Consider the following 20,237-nt stretch of genomic DNA (forward strand, 5'->3'; position numbering starts at 1 on the left):
AACCTAATTCTTAGCTTTTATGTCAAATGATGATACATTTGGAATCATGTTAGGCGGGCTTGTGGTTCATACAGATGTGAGATATAGATTAAGCTAATTTGTTAGTGCAGTTTCATACTCTCACTTACACTCAAATTATACATTCCAATTTATACTACCCATATTGAGGTTTTTTATATTTTGATAAAAATTCCTAGAGACTTTCTAAATTACATTAGCACCCCTTGGGTTTAAAGTTGATTTCACAAAACTCCATCTGTTAAAATTTCATCCGAAAATTTATCATATAAAAAAAAATTGAAATGAAAATTTTACCCTTGGAGGTAATTACAAACCCCTTGAAATAACCTCATCAAATTACTATTTTTCACATAATCGTCATGAGGCTTTAACCATTACAATATATAAATAGATTATGATCTTACAAAATTGAAGGAGCCAAACCTCTGAGTTGCCATGAGCACCATGTTCATCAAGAGTGAGAAAAGAAAAAGAATCAAGAAATAGGAGATGTGAAAGAGTAATAGGTCTCTCAAATATGTCAAAAGAGCATATTTTTGATGTTCGATTGTTGCAGTCACCTTTGAATATTATTTCTCTCGTTATTTCTATTGTTAAGTATATCATGGGCTCATCAAACTTCCAACACATCCAATATCGCATGCATCGGATGAAAAGTAAAGGGATAAAATTAGCCAGGTCATCCCCTTAGTTTTCCCAGTACACATGTCAAAGGGTGCAATTCCAACCTCTCCAAATAACACGTTTCTTTGGATCCAGGGCGCTTGCTGATCGAGGTGAAGAAGCTTAGCAGAATTTCAGATACGCATCAAGGGCAGCCAAAATAGGAGATTAAAGAAAGTTTCAAGAAAAGAAGCTTAGCAGTCAAACAAATTAACGTAAGGGGACACGAGGAATATTCAAAGTAGGAATTTATTTTCTATAATTTGCTTTAACCCTGTTTGTGTTTTCCTTCTTTTCAATGTTGTGCATTTAAATATTAATGAATACTTCATGTTGCTTTTTCTTCGAGTTTATACATTATATAATACATGTTTAATGCCAAACAATGCGTGTATAATTTAATTAGTGACGAGGAGCTAGACGAATTAGGCTGAAAAATTATTGTATGGTACCGAAATGTCGCAGGTTTTATACCTTAAGTAATCATGAGGATTTGTTTAATTAAAGTAGGATTTTATTTTCTCTAATTTATGTAACAGTGTTCGTGTTTATCTTCTTTCCTATATTATGCATTTGAATATTAATGAAAATTGTGCCTTAGCTTCATGTCAACATCTTATTGTAGGAGGAATTCTTACTTTTTTTAGAAAAGGGAACATAGAGAGGGGCTATCTTTTCTATTGATTTTATATATAATATAATACATATGGTTAATTAGTGCTATTTTTTCTATTGCGTGTAAATATAATACGATGGTTGATGATGAGGAGTTGGAGTTAGAAATGACGTGAAAGTGAAACTATAGGACAAATTATTTTGTGGTACGGAAATACCGCTACGTTAAATATTTTTGGCTAGTAATCAAGAGGATTGTTTGATCAATAACCATTTGGTGTCTCAGTAATATATATATATATATATATATAAATTTTTTTTTTGTCAAAATTATATAATACTATTCAGGATTGTGTTATTTACACATCATTTTTACTTTCTACACACTCGTCTTAAATCTTTAATCATTGAATCAAATGAATTAAAAAAATCAAAAGATAAAAATTAACAAACGTATGAGAAGTAAAAATGACTGCGTGGATAGCACCACCCAACCGTTTATATTGCTATAGCTGATTATTATTTGAGGCGATGAATAACAATAACAAAACATCGCCAGAGCTAAAGGAAGAAATACATGACCAGAAATATTCTTACGGATGACATCTAGATTTTTCTCAGTAGCACTTGATTCACTAACATGTTTAAGTTTATGGATGAAGAACCATGTGGTTCAGTAGCTTCTTCTGCAAGCTTCTTCCACATCATGACCTCATTTTTCATCTTCTCACCCTTCTCTCCCTCGATTAACTCTTTGACAAGCTTCTCTACCTCATCCCTCTTCACATCATTACTAATCTCCATGCCAATGCCCCATTCATTGCAACTATAGCGGCAGTCCATCTGCTGGTCGCCAAAGAATGGCCAACAGAGCATAGGCACTCCTGCAGTGAGGCTCTCCATGGTTGAATTCCAACCGCAGTGTGTTAAAAATCCTCCCACTGATGGGTGGTTCAGGACTTGCTCTTGTGGGCACCAACCAGCAATGAGACTTCTTTCCTTTGTTTCAGCCAAAAACTCGGGCGGCAAAAGCGCTGATTGGCCAATAACCAAATCAGGTCTAATTACCCACAAGAAGGGAACCTTGCTGTTTGCAAGTCCCCAGCCAAACTCGACTAGATGTTCAGGTGTCATAACAGTTACACTGCCAAAATTCACATACACAACTGAATTTGGCGCCTTAGTGTTTAGCCACTCGAGGCATTCTGTTTCTTCTTTCCATAGACTATATCCAATATTCAAGGGATGTTCTGGTATTTGATTGAGATGTAATTGAAGAGGGCCAATTGGATAAACAAGTGGAAGCATAGATGAGAGAGCCCCCAAAACATCTGGCTCTAAGGCATCAAAAGTATGAAGAACAACTGCAGAAGCTTTATGAGCTCTATCGGTTGATTCCATCATGAAGTTAAACATGATGTCGTCGGGATCTGAAGTCCGAATAAAGGTTGGGAACTCCTTTAAACGGATATCTTTCATTCCTGGAATCCAATCTATAACCTTTTCCAAATAGCCATTTGTCAAACAGATATCATCTACAACACGAAAAATTTCATTTACATGCTTAGGAATAAGCAAATAAGAGTTAAAGACAAATTAAGCAATTGTTTGAAAAGTTGTATTTATGTCACCTTTGAGTGGTGCAAGTCCCTTTTCAACCAAAGCACGAAATTGTATAACGCCCATAAAGCTGCATGCAGCAATAGTGTAGAACAGCACCAGAGGGACTTCAATCTCTTCGGCGGCTGTGATTGTGAACGGCGACATGAAACCATCTGAAACTATGCAAGTCACTGGAGGATTAGTGGATGTTGATATGGCATCGCCGTTGAGTTTCATGAGTAGTTCACGGAAGGGAGCCAAGAAATTTTGTTTTCTGACTGAATCACAAAGCAATGGGACATCTTGGGTGGTATCTGCATCTGAATCTGGAAGGCCGTCTGGGATGGCTTTGAATTGGAAATCAGGCAAGCCATCAAGGGAGTTGGGGCCCCAGGATTTTAGAAACCGCCTGTGGTTGTACTTGGAGTTGACAAAGGTAATATGAAAGCCTCTATGGTGCAGGAGCTTTGCAAATTTAAGCATTGCCTTGATATGGCTTTGAGCCGGAAGTGGAATGCAAACAGCATGAGGCTTAGTAGCGACTGCTGTGGCACCCATTTAGATTATACAAGGATCAACTTTCAAGAAAACCTCGAAACTGTTATTATTTGGAAAGCAAAGGTAGGCGTCTCTCAGATTTGCACAGGGAGAAGCGAAGGAAGAAGAAGAAGGTAGAGAGTGGGTGGTCGATAGCTTATCCGGCGTTTGAGAGTGTCAGAAGGCAAGTTGAGAGGGAGCTGGATTGTCTTTCTTTCTTATCTCATACCCTTCCCATCCTTTTCTATTTATACAGTTACAGTTAAATCACATCAATTTTTTATATTTTTATTATTTTTTAATTTATTTTTTATAAAAAAAATTAATATAAAATATTAACATAATTTAAATCTCATTCTATAAATTAAAAGAAATAAGAAAGATACAGGGCAGACTCTGAGAGCAACGGAAGCAGAGATGTTCGAAAGAGACAACTGGAAACGGATGTAAAAATCGAGAAGCTGCGGTGCTTGGTCAAACGCAGCCATTTATAGTGCTACCGAGCTACCTTTCAACGTCTACCGTTCTGGCTTTCTTTGGATAAATTTTTAATTATAACAGGAATGCAAATGTATCAAGTGTTTTTATGTAAATGATAAAAAATTTTATTTTTAAAGTTATTAATTTTTTGACACATAAATTTTACTATTTATATAATAATATGTGATGTACTACTATCTTGTATGCCGATCACATTAAAAAAATCTCTCATTCTTGTGCCGACAGGTTAAGTAAATTTAGAGAGATTTGAAAGAAAACAGGCAAGGTTTTGAAGAAATCATTTTACGGATTGACTTAATAGTAGATTTGGCCGCCAACAAATACCCGTGCAACTAAAAAATCAATCGAGCAAGACCGAAGGACAGCTATTTGATCACTACTCCACGGCTTTTCCCCTTGTTTTATACAGTAAGAGAAATGCTGTACGGTAACGTAAGGATTAAAAAATCTATAGGGAAGATGCTATACAATAATCTTGTTAAGTCATTTACCATTAAAATCAAAGGCGGCCCGTCACTTTGTTCTATAAAAATTGGATGCTGTCTTGTATCTTTGAGTAATTAATTATAGATTGTAGAAATCATATATGCATAACAAAATTTCTTTGTTATTCATGACCTATTTCTTAGCACACGCAACATTTTTTGGATCGTAAAATCATATAATAATCTGACACCGATGACACCATGACCTTATTTCTTTGTAATTATAGATCATAAAATAATGTAACATTAAGTTCAACCTGAACAACCAAAAAAAAAAAAAAAAACTAATATGTAGGCAAAATTGAAGATGGTGGCTGGCTAAACATATATCCATAACATTTACTGGATCGATCCCATTTTGCACCTTCAGGGTAACATGTAATAATTTGATTGCTCTCTCTTGAATTATCAAAATACATATGGTACCGTACCCATAAAACAGGTTTATTACTAGTAATATGCCCGCGCATTGTTGCGGGACTTGAATGCATCAACCTTAACTGCATGAATAAGACACATTTAACCTGAGAAAAAAAATTCAATATATTCATGAATGAACAAAAGGGATAGATGAGTGAATGACGTCGGTAAGATAAATAACTTAACTTTTATATACACATTCAACCCAGCTGATTACAAAATATGTGGTTGCAAAAAATGCTCTGTTTCGCCAAGAAAAAGAAGCAACAGCCCCGTATGCTTGACCAATGGTTCCATACTCGTTTTCAATCCATGGAAAATTCTTTGTTACAATTGATCACACCAAGACAAAAATAAAGGAAGACTTCTAATCCCATAAGTTAAAGAAAATTCTTTGTTACAATTGAGCACACCAAGACAAAAATAAAGGAAGACTTCTAATCCCATAAGTTAGCAAAAAAAGGGCAAGGATTTGCCAAAATTTGTAAATCAAACACAGATGTGCATCAACTCCTTTTCCTCTGTTAGTCGATTATCATCTCACATGACATGCCATTCGAAACTGGATCAATTCGATCACAACCAAACCGCCAATATTAAACGTAATTAAGTACCGATCAAATGATGTAAACATTGTGTATTACAGATCCAAATCAATAATGATAATAAATAAGATAATTTCAGATGCGATTTGCAATTAAAATTGAACAATGCTTACTCCCAAGAAATATCTGAAATTGATTGCAGCCTCACTTCATAATTCAAGCACTACAAGTCGTTTCACTTTATTTTCGATTGGACCATATCCATATGATCATGAGATTACAATTGGACTAGGAGGAGTCGGCAAGGCAATGGTCCATACGCCGGCCACCACAAAGGATGTGATTTGCTACCTCAAAGGATGTGTTTTAATAGCATAACACCCATACATTGAGGTTTTTTGTAATTTCATAAAAAAATTCTTGAGATTTGCAAATTTACAATAGCACTCCTCGAGTATAAAATTGATTTCACAAAACTCCATTTACTAAAATTTCATCCAAAAACTTGTCATATCATAAAAAAAAAAAAAAAAGAAATGAGATTACACGGACGCCCCTTGAAATAATCTCATAAAGTTTATTTTAACCATTACAATATATAAATACATTATGACCTTACAAAATTGAACGAGCCAAACCTCTGAGTTGCCATGAGCACTATGTTCACCAAGAGTGAGAAAAAAAAAAAAAGATTCACGAAATAGGAAGTGTAAAAGAGTAATAGGTATCTCAAGTATGTCAAGTTGCTATATCAATTGTGAGCATATTTTGGAAGTTCCATTGTTACACACTTTTTGACTATTATTTCTATCTCTTGTTATTTTTATTGTAAACTATATCATGGGCTCATCAAAATTCCAACACATCCAATGTCGCATGTATCGGATGAAAAGTAAAGGGATTATGAGCATATTTTGGAAGTTCCATTGTTACACACTTTTTGACTATTATTTCTATCTCTTATTATTTTTATTGTAAACTATATATGGGCTCATCAAAATTCCAACACATCCAATGTCGCATGTATCGGATGAAAAGTAAAGGGATTAAAAATAGACTTGTCCACGTTAAATACCCAGGTCATCCACTTAATTTCCCATTACACATGTCAAAGGGTGCAGTTCTAATCTCTCCAAATAGCACGTTTCTTTGGATCCAGCCATCAGGCGTTTGTCAAATTACAATTGATGACTGATATGACAATTTGAAATCTTATGTCAAATTTTGTACTTCTCCAACTAAATTGTCAAATGTTATTCTATTAATTAAATATAATTTTAAATGCTTGGAATTATTAAAAAGTTTCAAAAATTTTATTGGTTCAAATGTTAGTGGAATAAGGGATCCACAATTAAAATTAATTAAAAATAAATTTGAAATTGATGTCAAATTTGATTACAAATCACAAAGCCTTCAACTCCAATTAGCAAATAACATTTTGGTTAGAACAACTTTTGATGTCAAATATGCACAATGATATTTCACCTAAATGCTCTTAGCATTCAAACAAATTAAGCTAAGGAAAACGAGGAATCAAAATAGTATTTGATTTCCTCTAAGATGAATGCTGGCTACATTCTCCACTTGCCTTCCCCTATTTGTCTTTCCCACATAAGATTGGTACGTGTGAATACTGTACAGGTATAATTTCATTTTATATTACCTTGAATTAACGAAAAATTGTGCTTATCTTCGTTAATTCAAGAAGATAAGAACTGTTTGTCGTCAATTGAAGGTGACAATAGCTTCTCCTCAACTAATGTCTGCCCTGTTCCTTTTACCTTTATGTCTACCTTTTTTGTTAACAAATCATTTGGCTTCCCATTTTTTACCACACTTATAGATTTTAGTAAAATGAAGCTTAAAAATCATAAGCTTTTTCGGGACATGCAAAAACTATGAAAAATGTAAAATCATCAAAAAAAGAAAAAAGAAAAAATTGTATTCAAATTCTTTGTAGAACAAATTGTCTTTTGCTGTGTATATTTGATAATGCTTGAATTATGCTTCTTAGTTTTTAATAGGGTTTTGTTTCATATTTATTGGAAAATGAAAAATGGAGACATGGGAACACAATTATATATAGCATTGCTTATTTTTCTTGCAAATCAGAGATGTGCCAATGGTGTTGAGGACAATACCTAATTTAGTTTGACTGTTCTCATTTCTCTGAGTATTGTAATTGCATTTTTAAAGCCAACATAGTTTTCTAAGTTCATTAGAATTGATGGTGTTTTTTTAACAGGTTTGAAAAGATCCTGGTCATTCCGGTTAATTAAAGTTTTAAGATATCCTCATTCATTTAACACCTATGAAAATTAAGCATTTTCATTGTTAAAGTTTTAAATTATCCTTATTCATTTTGCAGGTTCATGTCCAGATTATATGAATTTTTTTTCCCAAATTCTAACCACTTATCACATTGCATTGGGAAAATTACACTTTCACAGCCAAGGTAAATATTGCTAAACCTACTAGTGCTTCACCGGTGCTAATTATAAACAGCAGCACATGTACTTTTCTTTCCTTTTGATATAAATGTCTCCAGCCATTTTTACCATCTATACATATATCTATAAAATATGCATATATGGATACTACATGACCAGAAATATTCTTACGGATGACGTCTAGTTTTTCTTAGTAGCACTTGATTCACTAGCATTTCTAAGTTTTTGGATGAAGAACCATGTGGACCAGTAGCTTCTTCTGCAAGCTTCTTCCACACCATGACCTTATTTTTCATCTTCTTACCCTTCTCCCCATCCATTAACTCTCTGACAAGCCTCTCTACTTCATCCCTCTTGACATCATTACTAATTTCCATGCCAATGCCCCATTCATTGCAACTATAGCGGCAGTCCATCTGCTGGTCGCCGCAGAATGGCCAACAGAGCATAGGCACTCCTGCAGTGAGGCTCTCCATGGTTGAATTCCAACCGCAGTGTGTTAAAAATCCTCCCACTGATGGGTGGTTCAGGACTTGCTCTTGTGGGCACCAACCCGCAATGAGACTTCTTTCCTTTGTTTCAGCCAAAAACTCGGGCGGCAAAAGCGCTGATTGGCCAATAACCAAATCAGGTCTAATTACCCAAAAGAAGGGAACCTTGCTGTTTGCAAGTCCCCAGCCAAACTCGACAAGATGTTCACGTGTCATAATTGTTATACTGCCAAAATTCACGTACACAATTGAATTTGGCGCCTTAGTGTTTAGCCAGTCGAGGCATTCTGTTTCTTCTTTCCATAGACTGTATCCAATATTCAAGGGGTGTTCTGGTATTTGATTGAGATGTAATTGAAGAGGGCCAACTGGATAAACAAGTGGAAGCATAGATGAGAGAGCCCCCAAAACATCTGGCTCTAAGGCATCAAAAGTATGAAGAACAACCGCAGAAGCTTTATGAGCACTATCGGTTGATTCCATTGAGAAGTTAAATATGATGTCATCGGGATCTGAAGTCCGAAGAGGGGTTGGGAGGTCCTTTAAACGGATATCTTTCATTCCTGGAATCCAATCTATAACCTTTTCCAAATAGCCATTTGTCAAACAGATATCATCTACAACACAAAAAATTTCATTTACATCTTAGAAATAAGCAAATAAGAGTTAAAGACAAATTAAGCAATTGTTTGAAAAGTTGTATTTATGTCACCTTCGAGTGGTGCAAGTCCCTTTTCAACCAAAGCACGAAATTGTATAATGCCCATAAAGCTGCATGCAGCAATAGTGTAGAACAGCACCAGAGGGACTTCAATCTCTTCGGCGGCTGTGATTGTGAACGGCGACATGAAACCATCTGAAACTATGCAAGTCACTGGAGGATTAGTGGATGTTGATATGGCATCACCGTTGAGTTTCATGAGTAGCTCACGGAAGGGAGCCAAGAAATTTTGTTTTCTGACGGAATCAAAAAGCAATATGCCATCTTGGGTGGCATCTGCATCTGAATCTGGAAGGCCGTCTGGAATGGCTTTGAATTGGAAATCAGGCAAGCCATCAAGGGAGTTGGGGCCCCAGGATTTTAGAAAGCGTTTGTGGTTGAACTTCGAGTTGACAAATGTAATATGAAAGCCTCTATAGTGGAGAAGCTTTGCAAATTTAAGCATTGCCTTGATATGGCTTTGAAGCGGAAATGGAATGCAAACAGCATGAGGCTTAGTACCTACTGCTGTGGCATCCATTTAGATGATATGTTTGCATTGCAGTTCTTGCTCAAACGCAGACTATTTATACTGCTACTGAGCTACTTTTCAACATCTACTGTTTTGAAGTACGTTGATGGGATGAGGTACTAGCGTAGCGTGCCTTTGGAAATGAGTGACTGAAATAAAACCAAGAGGAGAGGAAAGGATGAGATTATGGATGGAGCCTACCATTCAACGAATGGCTCTCGATTATGTAATTAATTCGACAGACATGCTCTTGAAGTTTAATATTTTTCATTAAATAAAGTTATTAGAAAACTTTTGGTTAAAATTTAAAGTTTTAAAAACTTTGTCAGTAGCTTTTCTATAAAAAAGAAATACATATAAGTTTTTATGTATATATTTTTATTTTACTAATACAGAACGTCACATGACAATATACCGATACCATATAAATTGTTCTAATACAGATGGCATATCTTTTCTCCATTTGCTACCTCACTTCATACATCAAGCACACAAGTCTACAACAAGAAGTCGTTTCACTTTATTTTCGATTGGACCATATGATCATGACTCATGAGATTACAATTGGACTAGGATGAGTTGTCAAGGCAATGGTCCATACGCAGGTCACCACAAAGGATGTGATTTGCTTTGCCCCTTGTTCTTGTAAGGAAGAAAGAAGATTCTCGTTTAAATTTGGGTTTTCATCACAATTTATCGTTGAAATTGACCTTCATTATCAAAATTGTTACTAAAATAAAAAATCAATCAATGTAGTTCTTGAAAATAGGTGTTACAAATTAATGTAGTTATTCCATCACAATTCTGTTTAAAATTCTGTTAAGTACTGATGTGGCACATAAATGGGTCCCACAAGATTTATGGGTTTTTTATCACAAATGGTCCCTGAAATTGACCTACACCATCAATATAATCCCTGAAATTGACACACACCATCAATATGATCCCTGAAATTGAAAATCAATCAATGTTGTCCTTGAAAATAAGTGTTGCAAATCAATATGATCCTTCAGCCACAATTGTGTAAAAAAAAATTTGTTATGTGCTGATGTGGATTTTAATAATTAATTAAAAAATTGTCTAAATACTTTTTTGCACAATGGATTTTTTTCTTCTTCTTCTTATAGTGCTTACTCCAAAGAGAGTCGCTTCCATAAATTCTCAAAGGCACAAATTTGAGAAATTAAAATTCCGTCGTTTCTATTTCCGTTATTTTGAAATTTCTTAGTAATCTTAAATTTTCTCATCCAAACACAGTAATAGATTCTCATATGCTAATTTATGACACAGCAACAAAAATTACTATTTAACTCATTAACTCTATCGCTCTACTCAAAAGAGTTTCTTAATAGCACATTATTGACTAAATTGTCCAGGTTTGTGGATGAGGAACCATTTGGACTGGTGGATTCTTCTGCAAGTTTCTTCCACTGCATGACCTTAATTTTCATTTTCTTACCCTTTTCTCCCTCCATTAATTCTCTAACAAGATTCTCTACTTCTACTCTTTTGACATCATTACTAATCTCCATCCCAATATCCCATTCATTGCAAGCACACCAAGTGTTAGTTTGTTGGTCAGCAAAGAAAGGCCAACAAAGCAGAGGAACTCCTGCACACAAACTTTCAACAACCGAATTCCAACCGCTGTGTGTTAAAAACCCTCCAACTGAAGGGTGGCTAAGGACTTGCTCCTGCGGGCACCAACTTGCTATCAAACCCCTGTCCTTAGTTTCAGCCACAAATTCAGGTGACAAAATCGCCGATTCACCAACAACCAAATCAGGCCTGATTACCCAAAAGAATGGAAGCTTGCTATTTGCAAGTCCCCATGCAAACTCTACAAGATGTTCTGGTGTCATGACTGCTATGCTGCCAAAATTCACATAAACAACTGAATTTGGTGGCTTTGAGTCTAGCCATTCAAAGCACTCAGTTTCTTCTCTCCACAGGCTATATCCCATATCGTTCAAAGGATCTTTTGGTAAGTGATTGAGAAGCAATTGGAGAGGGCCAATGGCATAAACAAGTGGAAGCATTGAGGAGAGAGCATTCAAAACATCTGGCTCCAATGTTTCAAAAGTATGAACAACAACTGCTGAAGCTTTATCAACTCTTTCCACTGATTCCAAACTGAGGTTGAACACGCTGTCGTTTGGATTTGTAGTTCGAAAATTTGCCGGTAGATCCCTTAAACGAATATCCTTCATTCCTGGAATCCAATCTATTACCTTGTCCAAGAAGCCGTTTGTCAAACAGCTCTCATCTACATATATAATTAACACTCAAGTAAGAGTAATTAAATGAAATTAAATATCTTACGTTTAGAAACAAGAGATTAAACAATAGGACGAGTGATGGGCATGGACTCTCCCCGAGTGTGTAGGACCGTATGTTTTGCGTTCTACACCTACTCCGAGGAGCTACCATGGTGCAATACACTAATTTAATTTTTTGTTTAAAAAAAAAAAATTAATCAATAAAATTATGCAATTAGCTTATTCAAATGATTTGTTTCACTACCTTTGAGTGGTGCAATACCCTTTTCCACCAAAGTAGGGTATTGTTTATAGCCCATGAAGCTGCCTGCAGAAATAGGAAAGAAGAGTACCAAAGGGAGTCCAATTTCGTCAGCAGCTGTGATTGTAAATGGCATGAAACCATCTGAGAAAATGCAAGTCACTGGAGGACTAACATTATTGATCGAAATCGCCGCATCATTGAGTTTTATGAGGAGGTCTCGAAACGGAGGCAAAAGGTTTTTGCTGATGGCATCGGATGCTAAAGAGGTGTCTTGGGTGGCATCTTGGTGGGAGTCTGGTGGAAGGCCGTCTGGAATGGTTTCAAATCGAAAATCAGGCAAGCCATCGAGGGAGTTGGATCCAAGAGATTTAAGAAAGCGGTTGTGGTTGAACTCTGTGTTGACGAAGGTTATATGAAAACCTCTATGGTGGAGTAGCTTTGAAAATTTAAGCATTGCCTTTATATGGCTTTGAGCTGGAGCTGGAATACAAACAGCATGAGGTTTATTGTTAGCCGCTGCCTTGGAATCCATCTTAAGATTGTGCTTATGCGTTTGTGCTTGCACTCAACACAAATACATATACGTGCGGATTAGTACTGTTCTTAAAAGTAGACACAACCGTAAGTCAAATTGAATGCGTGCTCCTTTAAGACTTGCAGGTTACGCAAAAATTAATCTTGGGCGACAAGGTAATTGACTAATTGTCTTTTGTTTCATGATAGAGGCATTCAGCGCAGCCAAAATAGAAACTTAAACGGTGGCTTATTGCACCGAAGTATCTCAGAATAAACTAGCTTCAATGATTAAGACTGTCTTCCCTCTGTCCTCCCTCTCTCTCTTTCTCATCTTTTCTCTTCGTGTCCTCACTCTATTTGCCTCTCCTCTTCTCTCTCCCCTTCACTCCTCTCACTTGCTCTCTTTTATAAACCCAAACAAATTTGAGAAACCCGAAAATAGAACAGAGTCTCCGTTGCAATCTTCGTTCGATTCCGATGCAAATCCGTTCAATTCCACCGCAAGGTCTGTTCGACTCTTGCCTTTGTTGCTATTGTCATGACTCGCCATCTGGTGGTGGCTTAAGGTTGCCTCACGAATTGTTTGGCAGATTTCCTTGTCCTGATCTCCTCTCTTCTCTCTCAACTCACGCCAGATCCTCTCTATTTCGATCCATTGCCTTTGTTGCTATTGTCTTGTCTTTATTTTGTAGCCCTTACTTATATAAACAATTACAGTAAAATCAAGCGTCAGGATTAACAAGGGTGTGCAGAAAGTAAAAACGAGTGTTGAAATCACCGCCCTTGTAATTCCTAAAAATACAGAACTCGCCAACATCTCCTCTAACAGAAGCGCAAACGCTTTAAAAGTACAAGATGAGAATGCATCAGCAACCACAAACTGTTACTGTTGGAGCTTCTCCAGCTTTCTAGCATAGAATGCGTGTACATTGTTCCATCAGCAAGTACAAGATGAGACTCAAATACCTTGACTAGTAATGAGGAAACAAACTCACTAACAAATTGTCATGTCGTGCTTGCATAACTCACTAAATCATACCGTTTGGTCAAATCAGCTAAACGGCAGAGGGGCACGCGAGAGAATTTTAAGCTAAGGAGCAGACTGGGATGGTCAGGTAGGTGACAATCTCCTCTCGTACGAAAATCGCAAGGAGAAACAGAAACAAAACGCATAGCAATATAAACATGGGCAAATCAAATGATGGTATAGTTAATAAACGGAGAGAAATCAGATACAATTTAATTATCTTAACTTCATTGGCAGAAATCTAGGACTATCATCGACAAAGACGCATTTTCGTAAGAAATATCCAAGGCAAGGAGCATATCAGCTAATGTTGACATCAATTGCCAATAAAGTAACAGAGTGAGTAGTATTATCTTAATTGCGACTAGGAACTGCGAACTAGCAAGGAGGACTGGCTAAAGAGCAGCCGAGCGATGGCATTTGGCCACAAACTGGAGTCCGGAGGAGTCGGTGAAATGCCTGGTCGGTGGCCATACTTGATCATACCCTGAGTATCTGAAGCTTGGTAGAGAAGGCAATTGCAACCCAATCAGGCTGGGAAGAGGACCACTGCAGCTGCTCAATTTCGGCCCCAGCCGTGTAGGCCAGAATGGGATCAAGGCCGCCCTCCACTGGCTGCCCCATGGAGGAGAGGTCCCAGATGAGGGCCTGGGAGTCATCACCGGCGGTGCAGATGTGGCAAGAGCTGTGTGGGGCCCAGGCAATGGCGTTGACGCTGGACTGGTGCCTCTGCAACTCGACCACGGGGAGGGTCGGGAAGCGGATGTCGAGGACCACCACCTTGGCGCTGTCCATGATGATGGTGGCCATGTACCTGGGGTCCTGCTTGTTCCATCCCAGGCGGACCAAGGGGGTGTCCGGCTCCGAGCTCTCGTAAATGATGGTGGAGTGCTCCTTGTCGCGCAGGTCAAACACTCTCACGGAGCCGTCCGCCGAGACGGAGGCGAATACACCGACGCCGCCCCAAGCGATGTCGTACACCTCCTTGTCGTGGGCGATGAGCTGGGTGTCCACGGCCTCGCGCTCGATGTCCCAGATGGTGCACGTGGTGTCGATGGAGGAGGTGCCGATGCGCTTGGGTTCCGCCTCGTTCCAGTCGAAGGAGGTGATGGGCCCGCAGAACTCGGAGTTCTTGTTGCCGTTGAGGAGGGACTTGAGCTCCACAGACGACGAGGAGTCCGAGTCGTCCTCATCCCCCGAGATGCGCCACACGCGGAGGAAATCGCTGGAGGTGGCCAGCAGGTCTGGCTTCTGGCACTCCTTGTCCGGGATGAAGATGGTCTTGGTTGGCGGGTACGGGTGCTCGAAGGACAGGTTGGGGTCCGACCGGATCTCCCCGTTTGAGTCGTCCAGCTGCACAATCTCCACTCGGTTTGGGTACTGCTCGAGGAGGCTGGCGATGGCCAGCCGGTACTTCTTGTCCCGACGGACGCTCCAGTTCATGGAGTAGATGTGCCACGGCGCATCGTAGGTGTAGATCTCCGATCGTTTCTGCTGCTCATCTGACCCGTCTTGATTCGGGTCGCTATTTCTACTCACTCCCATCCTTGTTTCTCTCTCCCCCAATAACACTATTTTCCAACTGACTACGATTACAAATCCACCGCCCCCACTGCCTCCGAACACCAAAATTAAATTGTGCAACCCAGTTCAATCCAATCCAATGAAATGAAGCTTAACCTTAAGCTTCCCAGATTCAGAGAGAACCAAAGTTTCATTTGTCGGTGAACTCGTCTGATTGTGCTCTGAGAGGCATCCCGAATTTTGGCCCGGCTCTTGCAGTCCTGCTCTTTCTTCTCATCCCTCCATGGTCATTAGGCTTTTTTAAGCCTAAATAGTCCTGAGATTTTTTAACTTTTGATGGTCACGAGATTTGAAATCAATGAAAATGGTTTTTAATTTTATCTATGATCAACTATTTTGATCATTTCGTAATTTTATTAAATAAGGATTAAAGTGGAAAAAAATATTTTTAATTTAATAAATAATGGGTCAAAATGATTTGACTAGAATTGAAGGTATTTTTAATTTTATCTTTGTTTAGTACAATTGCTAGCTTACTAGCGATTCCACCTGAAATCAATCACTAACGTTCTAGCAACTCCCTTCAGAGAGGATCAAAGGAAAGTACCGATCATAACATTTTTCCCCTTCCTTTTTCTTTTTCTTTTTCCATTGAATTTCTTTTGCTTAGTGCGTTACTTTATTCAGATTCAAATACCTTTTATATTTATATCCTTATTTTTGAATTTTTTGACATGGATTATAAGAAAATTTTCACCAAAATAGTATGCCTATTCAATCCACCTATTTATATTCTTATTTATATTTGAATTCTTTGGCAATGCACTATTCAATCCACCTAATGAACAGTAACTGCCCTTAATGAACAGTAAATAGCCCTGGCAATAGAATTTGCATCTCTACCGTTACACTTCAATAGCCCTGGCAATAGGCAATAAAATATATTTTTGGTGAAAATTTTCTTATAATTCATGTCAAAAAACTCGAAAATAAGTTATAAATATAAAAGGTATTTGAATCTGAATAAAGTAACGCACTAGCAAAAGAAATTCAATGGAAAAAGAAAAAGGAAAAGGAGGGGGAAAAATGTTACGATCGGTAATTCCCTCCGATCCTGCCTGAAGTGAGTTGCTAGAAACATAGCGATCATCTTCACGTTAAATCGCTAATATACTAGCAATTATTCTGTTCAAATTCGCTATCTTTCTACCGATCCCCCTCTTTTCAAATTTTTCCTCTTTATTTATTTTGTTTTTCTTACCATAACTACAAACTAATCATATTCATGTTCTTCAAAATATATATTCCATGCTAAATCTATTATAATTAATATTTAAACACTTGAAATTAATGATTTAAAACCTAAATTTAAAGATACTCTCAAATTTTCGACTTAAAAAATCAATAAAAAAAAAATAGTTTCAGGAGCTAGTAAACGGTATTACGTCCAAAGGTCTTCCAATATATTCCTTAACTCCGATGCAAATATTTCCTAAAGCTAAAAATTTCAAATTTTAACAAAAATTGTGATTTATAACTCATACTTCTCTAATCGATGTTGAGAACTTTTACAATATTCGTTATAAACTTATAAGCCAAAGTTATAGTCATTTTACTCGCACCACATGTTTCCTAAAATTAAGTTAGCACATTTCAAAGATTTTGGACACCTACAAATCTCGTTTCGGAGACCCCACTGTTGGTTTTCATTTTTTTCTTTCTATTTTTCAACTTCAAAAAATTAACGAGAAATAGTTTTGGGGTTTAATAAAGGATAAAATCACATCAAGTGAACATTTTCGGTAATTCCTGCGTAAAATGTTTTCTAGAGCTAAAGGTTATGGTTTAGTAATTAGTAATTATGATTCACTAATTAATTTTATGTAGTTAATAAGTGTCAGGTTTAGTGATTTTTCAATAGTTATTGGAATCTAAATATTTTTAGATTAAAACGGCTATAAAATTAACACGCCCCTAAACACTTGAACTCAAGGTGTTACTATTCACGTGCCCCTAAACACTAAACCTCATGGGCCTCCACTGCTTCTACGGCATCTTGAACTTTCTAGTGAGCATAAGTTGGGTTTATGCGTGAGTTTGGACTGCGCCTAAACCATTAATTTTATTTATTTAAGTTTTTTTTTTTTTGTTAAATTTTCGTCTTGCCCATACCACAACACGAAACTATCATGTTGATGTTCTACAAAATGTATTTTTGGTGAAAATTTTCTTATAATCCTTGTCAAAAAATTCGAAAATAAGTTATAAATATAAAAGGTATTTGAATCTGATTAAAGAAATTCAATGGAAAAAGAAAAAGGAAAAGGAGGGGGGAAAAATGTTACGATCGATAATGTTCTTCGATCGTTCCTGAAGGAAGTTGCTAGAAACGTAGGGATTGTCTGCACGTATAATCGCTAATATACTAGCAATTAGACAGTGTCAAAGTCGCTATCTTTCTACCGATCCCCCTCTTTCAAAATTTTCCTCTTTGTTTATTTTGTTTCTCTTACCATAACTACAAACTATCATATTCATGTTCTGCAACATATATATTCCATGCTAAATCTATTATAATTAATATTTAAACACTTGAAATTAATGATTTAAAACCTAAATTTAAAGATACTCTCAAATTTTCAACTTAAAAAATCAATAAAAAAAATAGTTTCAGGAGCTAATAAACGGTATTACGTCCAAAGCTCTTCCAATATATTCCTTAACTCCGATGCAAATATTTCCTCAAGCTAAAAATTTCAAATTTTCACAAAAATTGTGATTTAAAACTCATACTTCTCTAATCGATGTTGAGAACTTTTACAATATTCGTTATAAACTTATAAGCCAAATTTATAGTCATTTTACTCGCACCACATGTTTCCTAAAATTAAGTTAGCACATTTCAAAGATTTTGGACACCTACAAATCTCGTTTCGGAGACCCCACTGTTAGTTTTCATTTTTTTCTTTCTATTTTTCAACTTCAAAAAATTAACGAGAAATAGTTTTGGGGTTTAATAAAGGATAAAATCACATCAAGTGAACATTTTCGTTAATTCCCGCGTAAAATGTTTTCTAGAGCTAAAGGTTATGGTTTAGTAATTAGTAATTATGATTCACTAATTAATTTTATGTAGTTAATAAGTGTCAGGTTTAGTGATTTTTCAATAGTTATTGGAATCTAAATATTTTTAGATTAAAACGGCTATAAAATTAACATGCCCCTAAACACTTGAACTCAAGGTGTTACTATTCACGTGCCCCTAAACACTAAACCTCATGGGCGTCCACTGCTTCTACGGCATCTTGAACTTTCTAGTGGGCATAAGTTGGGTTTAGGCGTGAGTTTGGACTGCGTCTAAACCATTAATTTTATTTATTTAATTTTTTTTTTTTTTTGTTAAATTTTCGTCTTGCCCATACCACAACACGAAACTATCATCTTGATGTTCTACAAAATGTATTTTTGGTGAAAATTTTCTTATAATGCATGTCAAAAAATTCGAAAATAAGTTATAAATATAAAAGGTATTTGAATCTGAATAAAGTAACGCACTAGCAAAAGAAATTCAATGGAAAAAGAAAAAGGAAAAGGAGGGGGAAAAATGTTACGATCGGTAATTTCTTCCGATCCTACCTGAACTAGGTTGCTAGAAACATAGCGATTGTATGCACGTATAATCGCTAGTATGATAGCAATTGTGCTGTGTGAAAGTCGCTATCTTTCTACCGATCGCCCTCTTTTCAAAATTTTCCTCTTTATTTATTTTGTTTCTCTTACCATAACTACAAACTATCATATTCATGTTCTTCCAAATATATATTCCATGCTAAATCTATTATAATTAATATTTAAACACTTGAAATTAATGATTTAAAACCTAAATTTAAAGATACTCTCAAATTTTCAACTTAAAAAATCAATAAAAAAAATAGTTTCAGGAGCTAATAAACGGTATTACGTCCAAAGCTCTTCCAATATATTCCTTAACTCCGATGCAAATATTTCCTCAAGCTAAAAATTTCAAATTTTCACAAAAATTGTGATTTATAACTCATACTTCTCTAATCAATGTTGAGAACTTTTACAATATTCGTTATAAACTTATAAGCCAAATTTATAGTCATTTTACTCGCACCACATGTTTCCTAAAATTAAGTTAGCACATTTCAAAGATTTTGGACACCTACAAATCTCGTTTCGGAGACCCCACTGTTGGTTTTCATTTTTTTCTTTCTATTTTTCAACTTCAAAAAATTAACGAGAAATAGTTTTGGGGTTTAATAAAGGATAAAATCACATCAAGTGAACATTTTCGTTAATTCCCGCGTAAAATGTTTTCTAGAGCTAAAGGTTATGGTTTAGTAATTAGTAATTATGATTCACTAATTAATTTTATGTAGTTAATAAGTGTCAGGTTTAGTGATTTTTCAATAGTTATTGGAATCTAAATATTTTTAGATTAAAACGGTTATAAAATTAACACGCCCCTAAACACTTGAACTCAAGGTGTTACTATTCACGTGCCCCTAAACACTAAACCTCATGGGCCTCCACTGCTTCTACGGCATCTTGAACTTTCTAGTGAGCATAAGTTGGGTTTAGGCGTGAGTTTGGATTGCGTCTAAACCATTAATTTTATTTATTTAAAGTTTTTTTTTTTAAAAAAAATTTTCGTCTTGCCCATACCACAACATGAAACTATCATCTTGATGTTCTACAAAATGTATTTTTGGTGAAAATTTTCTTATAATGCATGTCAAAAAATTCGAAAATAAGTTATAAATATAAAAGGTATTTGAATTTAAATAAAGTAACGCACTAGCAAAAGAAATTCAATGGAAAAAGAAAAAGGAAAAGGAGGGGGGAAAAATGTTACGATCGGTAATTTCCTCCGATCCTTCCTGAAGAGAGTTGCTAGAAACGTAGCAATTTTCTGCCGTATAATCGCTAATTTGCTATCAATTGTGCTGTGTCAAAGTCGCTATCTTCCTACCGATCCCCCGTCTTTCAAAATTTTCCTCTTTATTTATTTTGTTTCTTTTACCATAACTACAAACTATCATATTCATGTTCTTCAACATA

The 20,237-nt window shown here is 36.2% G+C and overlaps 4 protein-coding genes across 4 annotated transcripts; all 4 read right to left on the bottom strand.

Moving 5' to 3' along the window:
* Positions 1-1,757: 1,757 nt before the first annotated feature.
* On the bottom strand, positions 1,758-3,643 carry LOC137739998 (7-deoxyloganetin glucosyltransferase-like). Its single transcript, XM_068479778.1, has 2 exons — positions 2,931-3,643; positions 1,758-2,834 (listed from the first exon to the last, which is right to left on the bottom strand). The coding sequence occupies exons 1-2, from the start codon at positions 3,457-3,459 to the stop codon at positions 1,906-1,908; spliced, it is 1,458 nt and encodes a 485-aa protein (XP_068335879.1). The 5' UTR covers positions 3,460-3,643; the 3' UTR covers positions 1,758-1,905.
* A 3,803-nt stretch (positions 3,644-7,446) lies between these two features.
* LOC137740399 (7-deoxyloganetin glucosyltransferase-like) lies at positions 7,447-9,660 on the bottom strand. Its single transcript, XM_068480277.1, has 2 exons — positions 9,043-9,660; positions 7,447-8,947 (listed from the first exon to the last, which is right to left on the bottom strand). The coding sequence occupies exons 1-2, from the start codon at positions 9,569-9,571 to the stop codon at positions 8,007-8,009; spliced, it is 1,470 nt and encodes a 489-aa protein (XP_068336378.1). The 5' UTR covers positions 9,572-9,660; the 3' UTR covers positions 7,447-8,006.
* An 832-nt stretch (positions 9,661-10,492) lies between these two features.
* LOC137739734 (7-deoxyloganetin glucosyltransferase-like) lies at positions 10,493-12,642 on the bottom strand. Its single transcript, XM_068479420.1, has 2 exons — positions 12,086-12,642; positions 10,493-11,828 (listed from the first exon to the last, which is right to left on the bottom strand). Exons 1-2 carry the CDS (start codon positions 12,615-12,617, stop codon positions 10,891-10,893), a joined length of 1,470 nt encoding a protein of 489 aa, XP_068335521.1. The 5' UTR covers positions 12,618-12,642; the 3' UTR covers positions 10,493-10,890.
* A 1,147-nt stretch (positions 12,643-13,789) lies between these two features.
* On the bottom strand, positions 13,790-15,453 carry LOC137739130 (WD repeat-containing protein LWD1-like). The gene has a single exon (XM_068478626.1). The coding sequence runs from the start codon at positions 15,171-15,173 to the stop codon at positions 14,109-14,111; it is 1,065 nt and encodes a 354-aa protein (XP_068334727.1). The 5' UTR covers positions 15,174-15,453; the 3' UTR covers positions 13,790-14,108.
* Between the last annotated feature and the right edge of the window lie 4,784 nt (positions 15,454-20,237).

The sequence above is a fragment of the Pyrus communis genome, chromosome 7, assembly GCF_963583255.1.
Source record: "Pyrus communis chromosome 7, drPyrComm1.1, whole genome shotgun sequence".
Classification (NCBI taxonomy): Eukaryota; Viridiplantae; Streptophyta; class Magnoliopsida; order Rosales; family Rosaceae; genus Pyrus; species Pyrus communis.

Coding starts and splice junctions, on each gene's coding strand:
- LOC137739998 (XM_068479778.1), bottom strand. CDS start 3,459: ATGGGTGCCACAGCAGTCGCTACTAAGCCTCATGCTGTTTGCATTCCA. Junction 2,835..2,930: donor GGGACTTGCACCACTCAAAG/GTGACATAAATA, acceptor TTCGTGTTGTAG/ATGATATCTGTTTGACAAAT.
- LOC137740399 (XM_068480277.1), bottom strand. CDS start 9,571: ATGGATGCCACAGCAGTAGGTACTAAGCCTCATGCTGTTTGCATTCCA. Junction 8,948..9,042: donor GGGACTTGCACCACTCGAAG/GTGACATAAATA, acceptor TTTGTGTTGTAG/ATGATATCTGTTTGACAAAT.
- LOC137739734 (XM_068479420.1), bottom strand. CDS start 12,617: ATGGATTCCAAGGCAGCGGCTAACAATAAACCTCATGCTGTTTGTATT. Junction 11,829..12,085: donor GGGTATTGCACCACTCAAAG/GTAGTGAAACAA, acceptor TTATATATGTAG/ATGAGAGCTGTTTGACAAAC.
- LOC137739130 (XM_068478626.1), bottom strand. CDS start 15,173: ATGGGAGTGAGTAGAAATAGCGACCCGAATCAAGACGGGTCAGATGAG.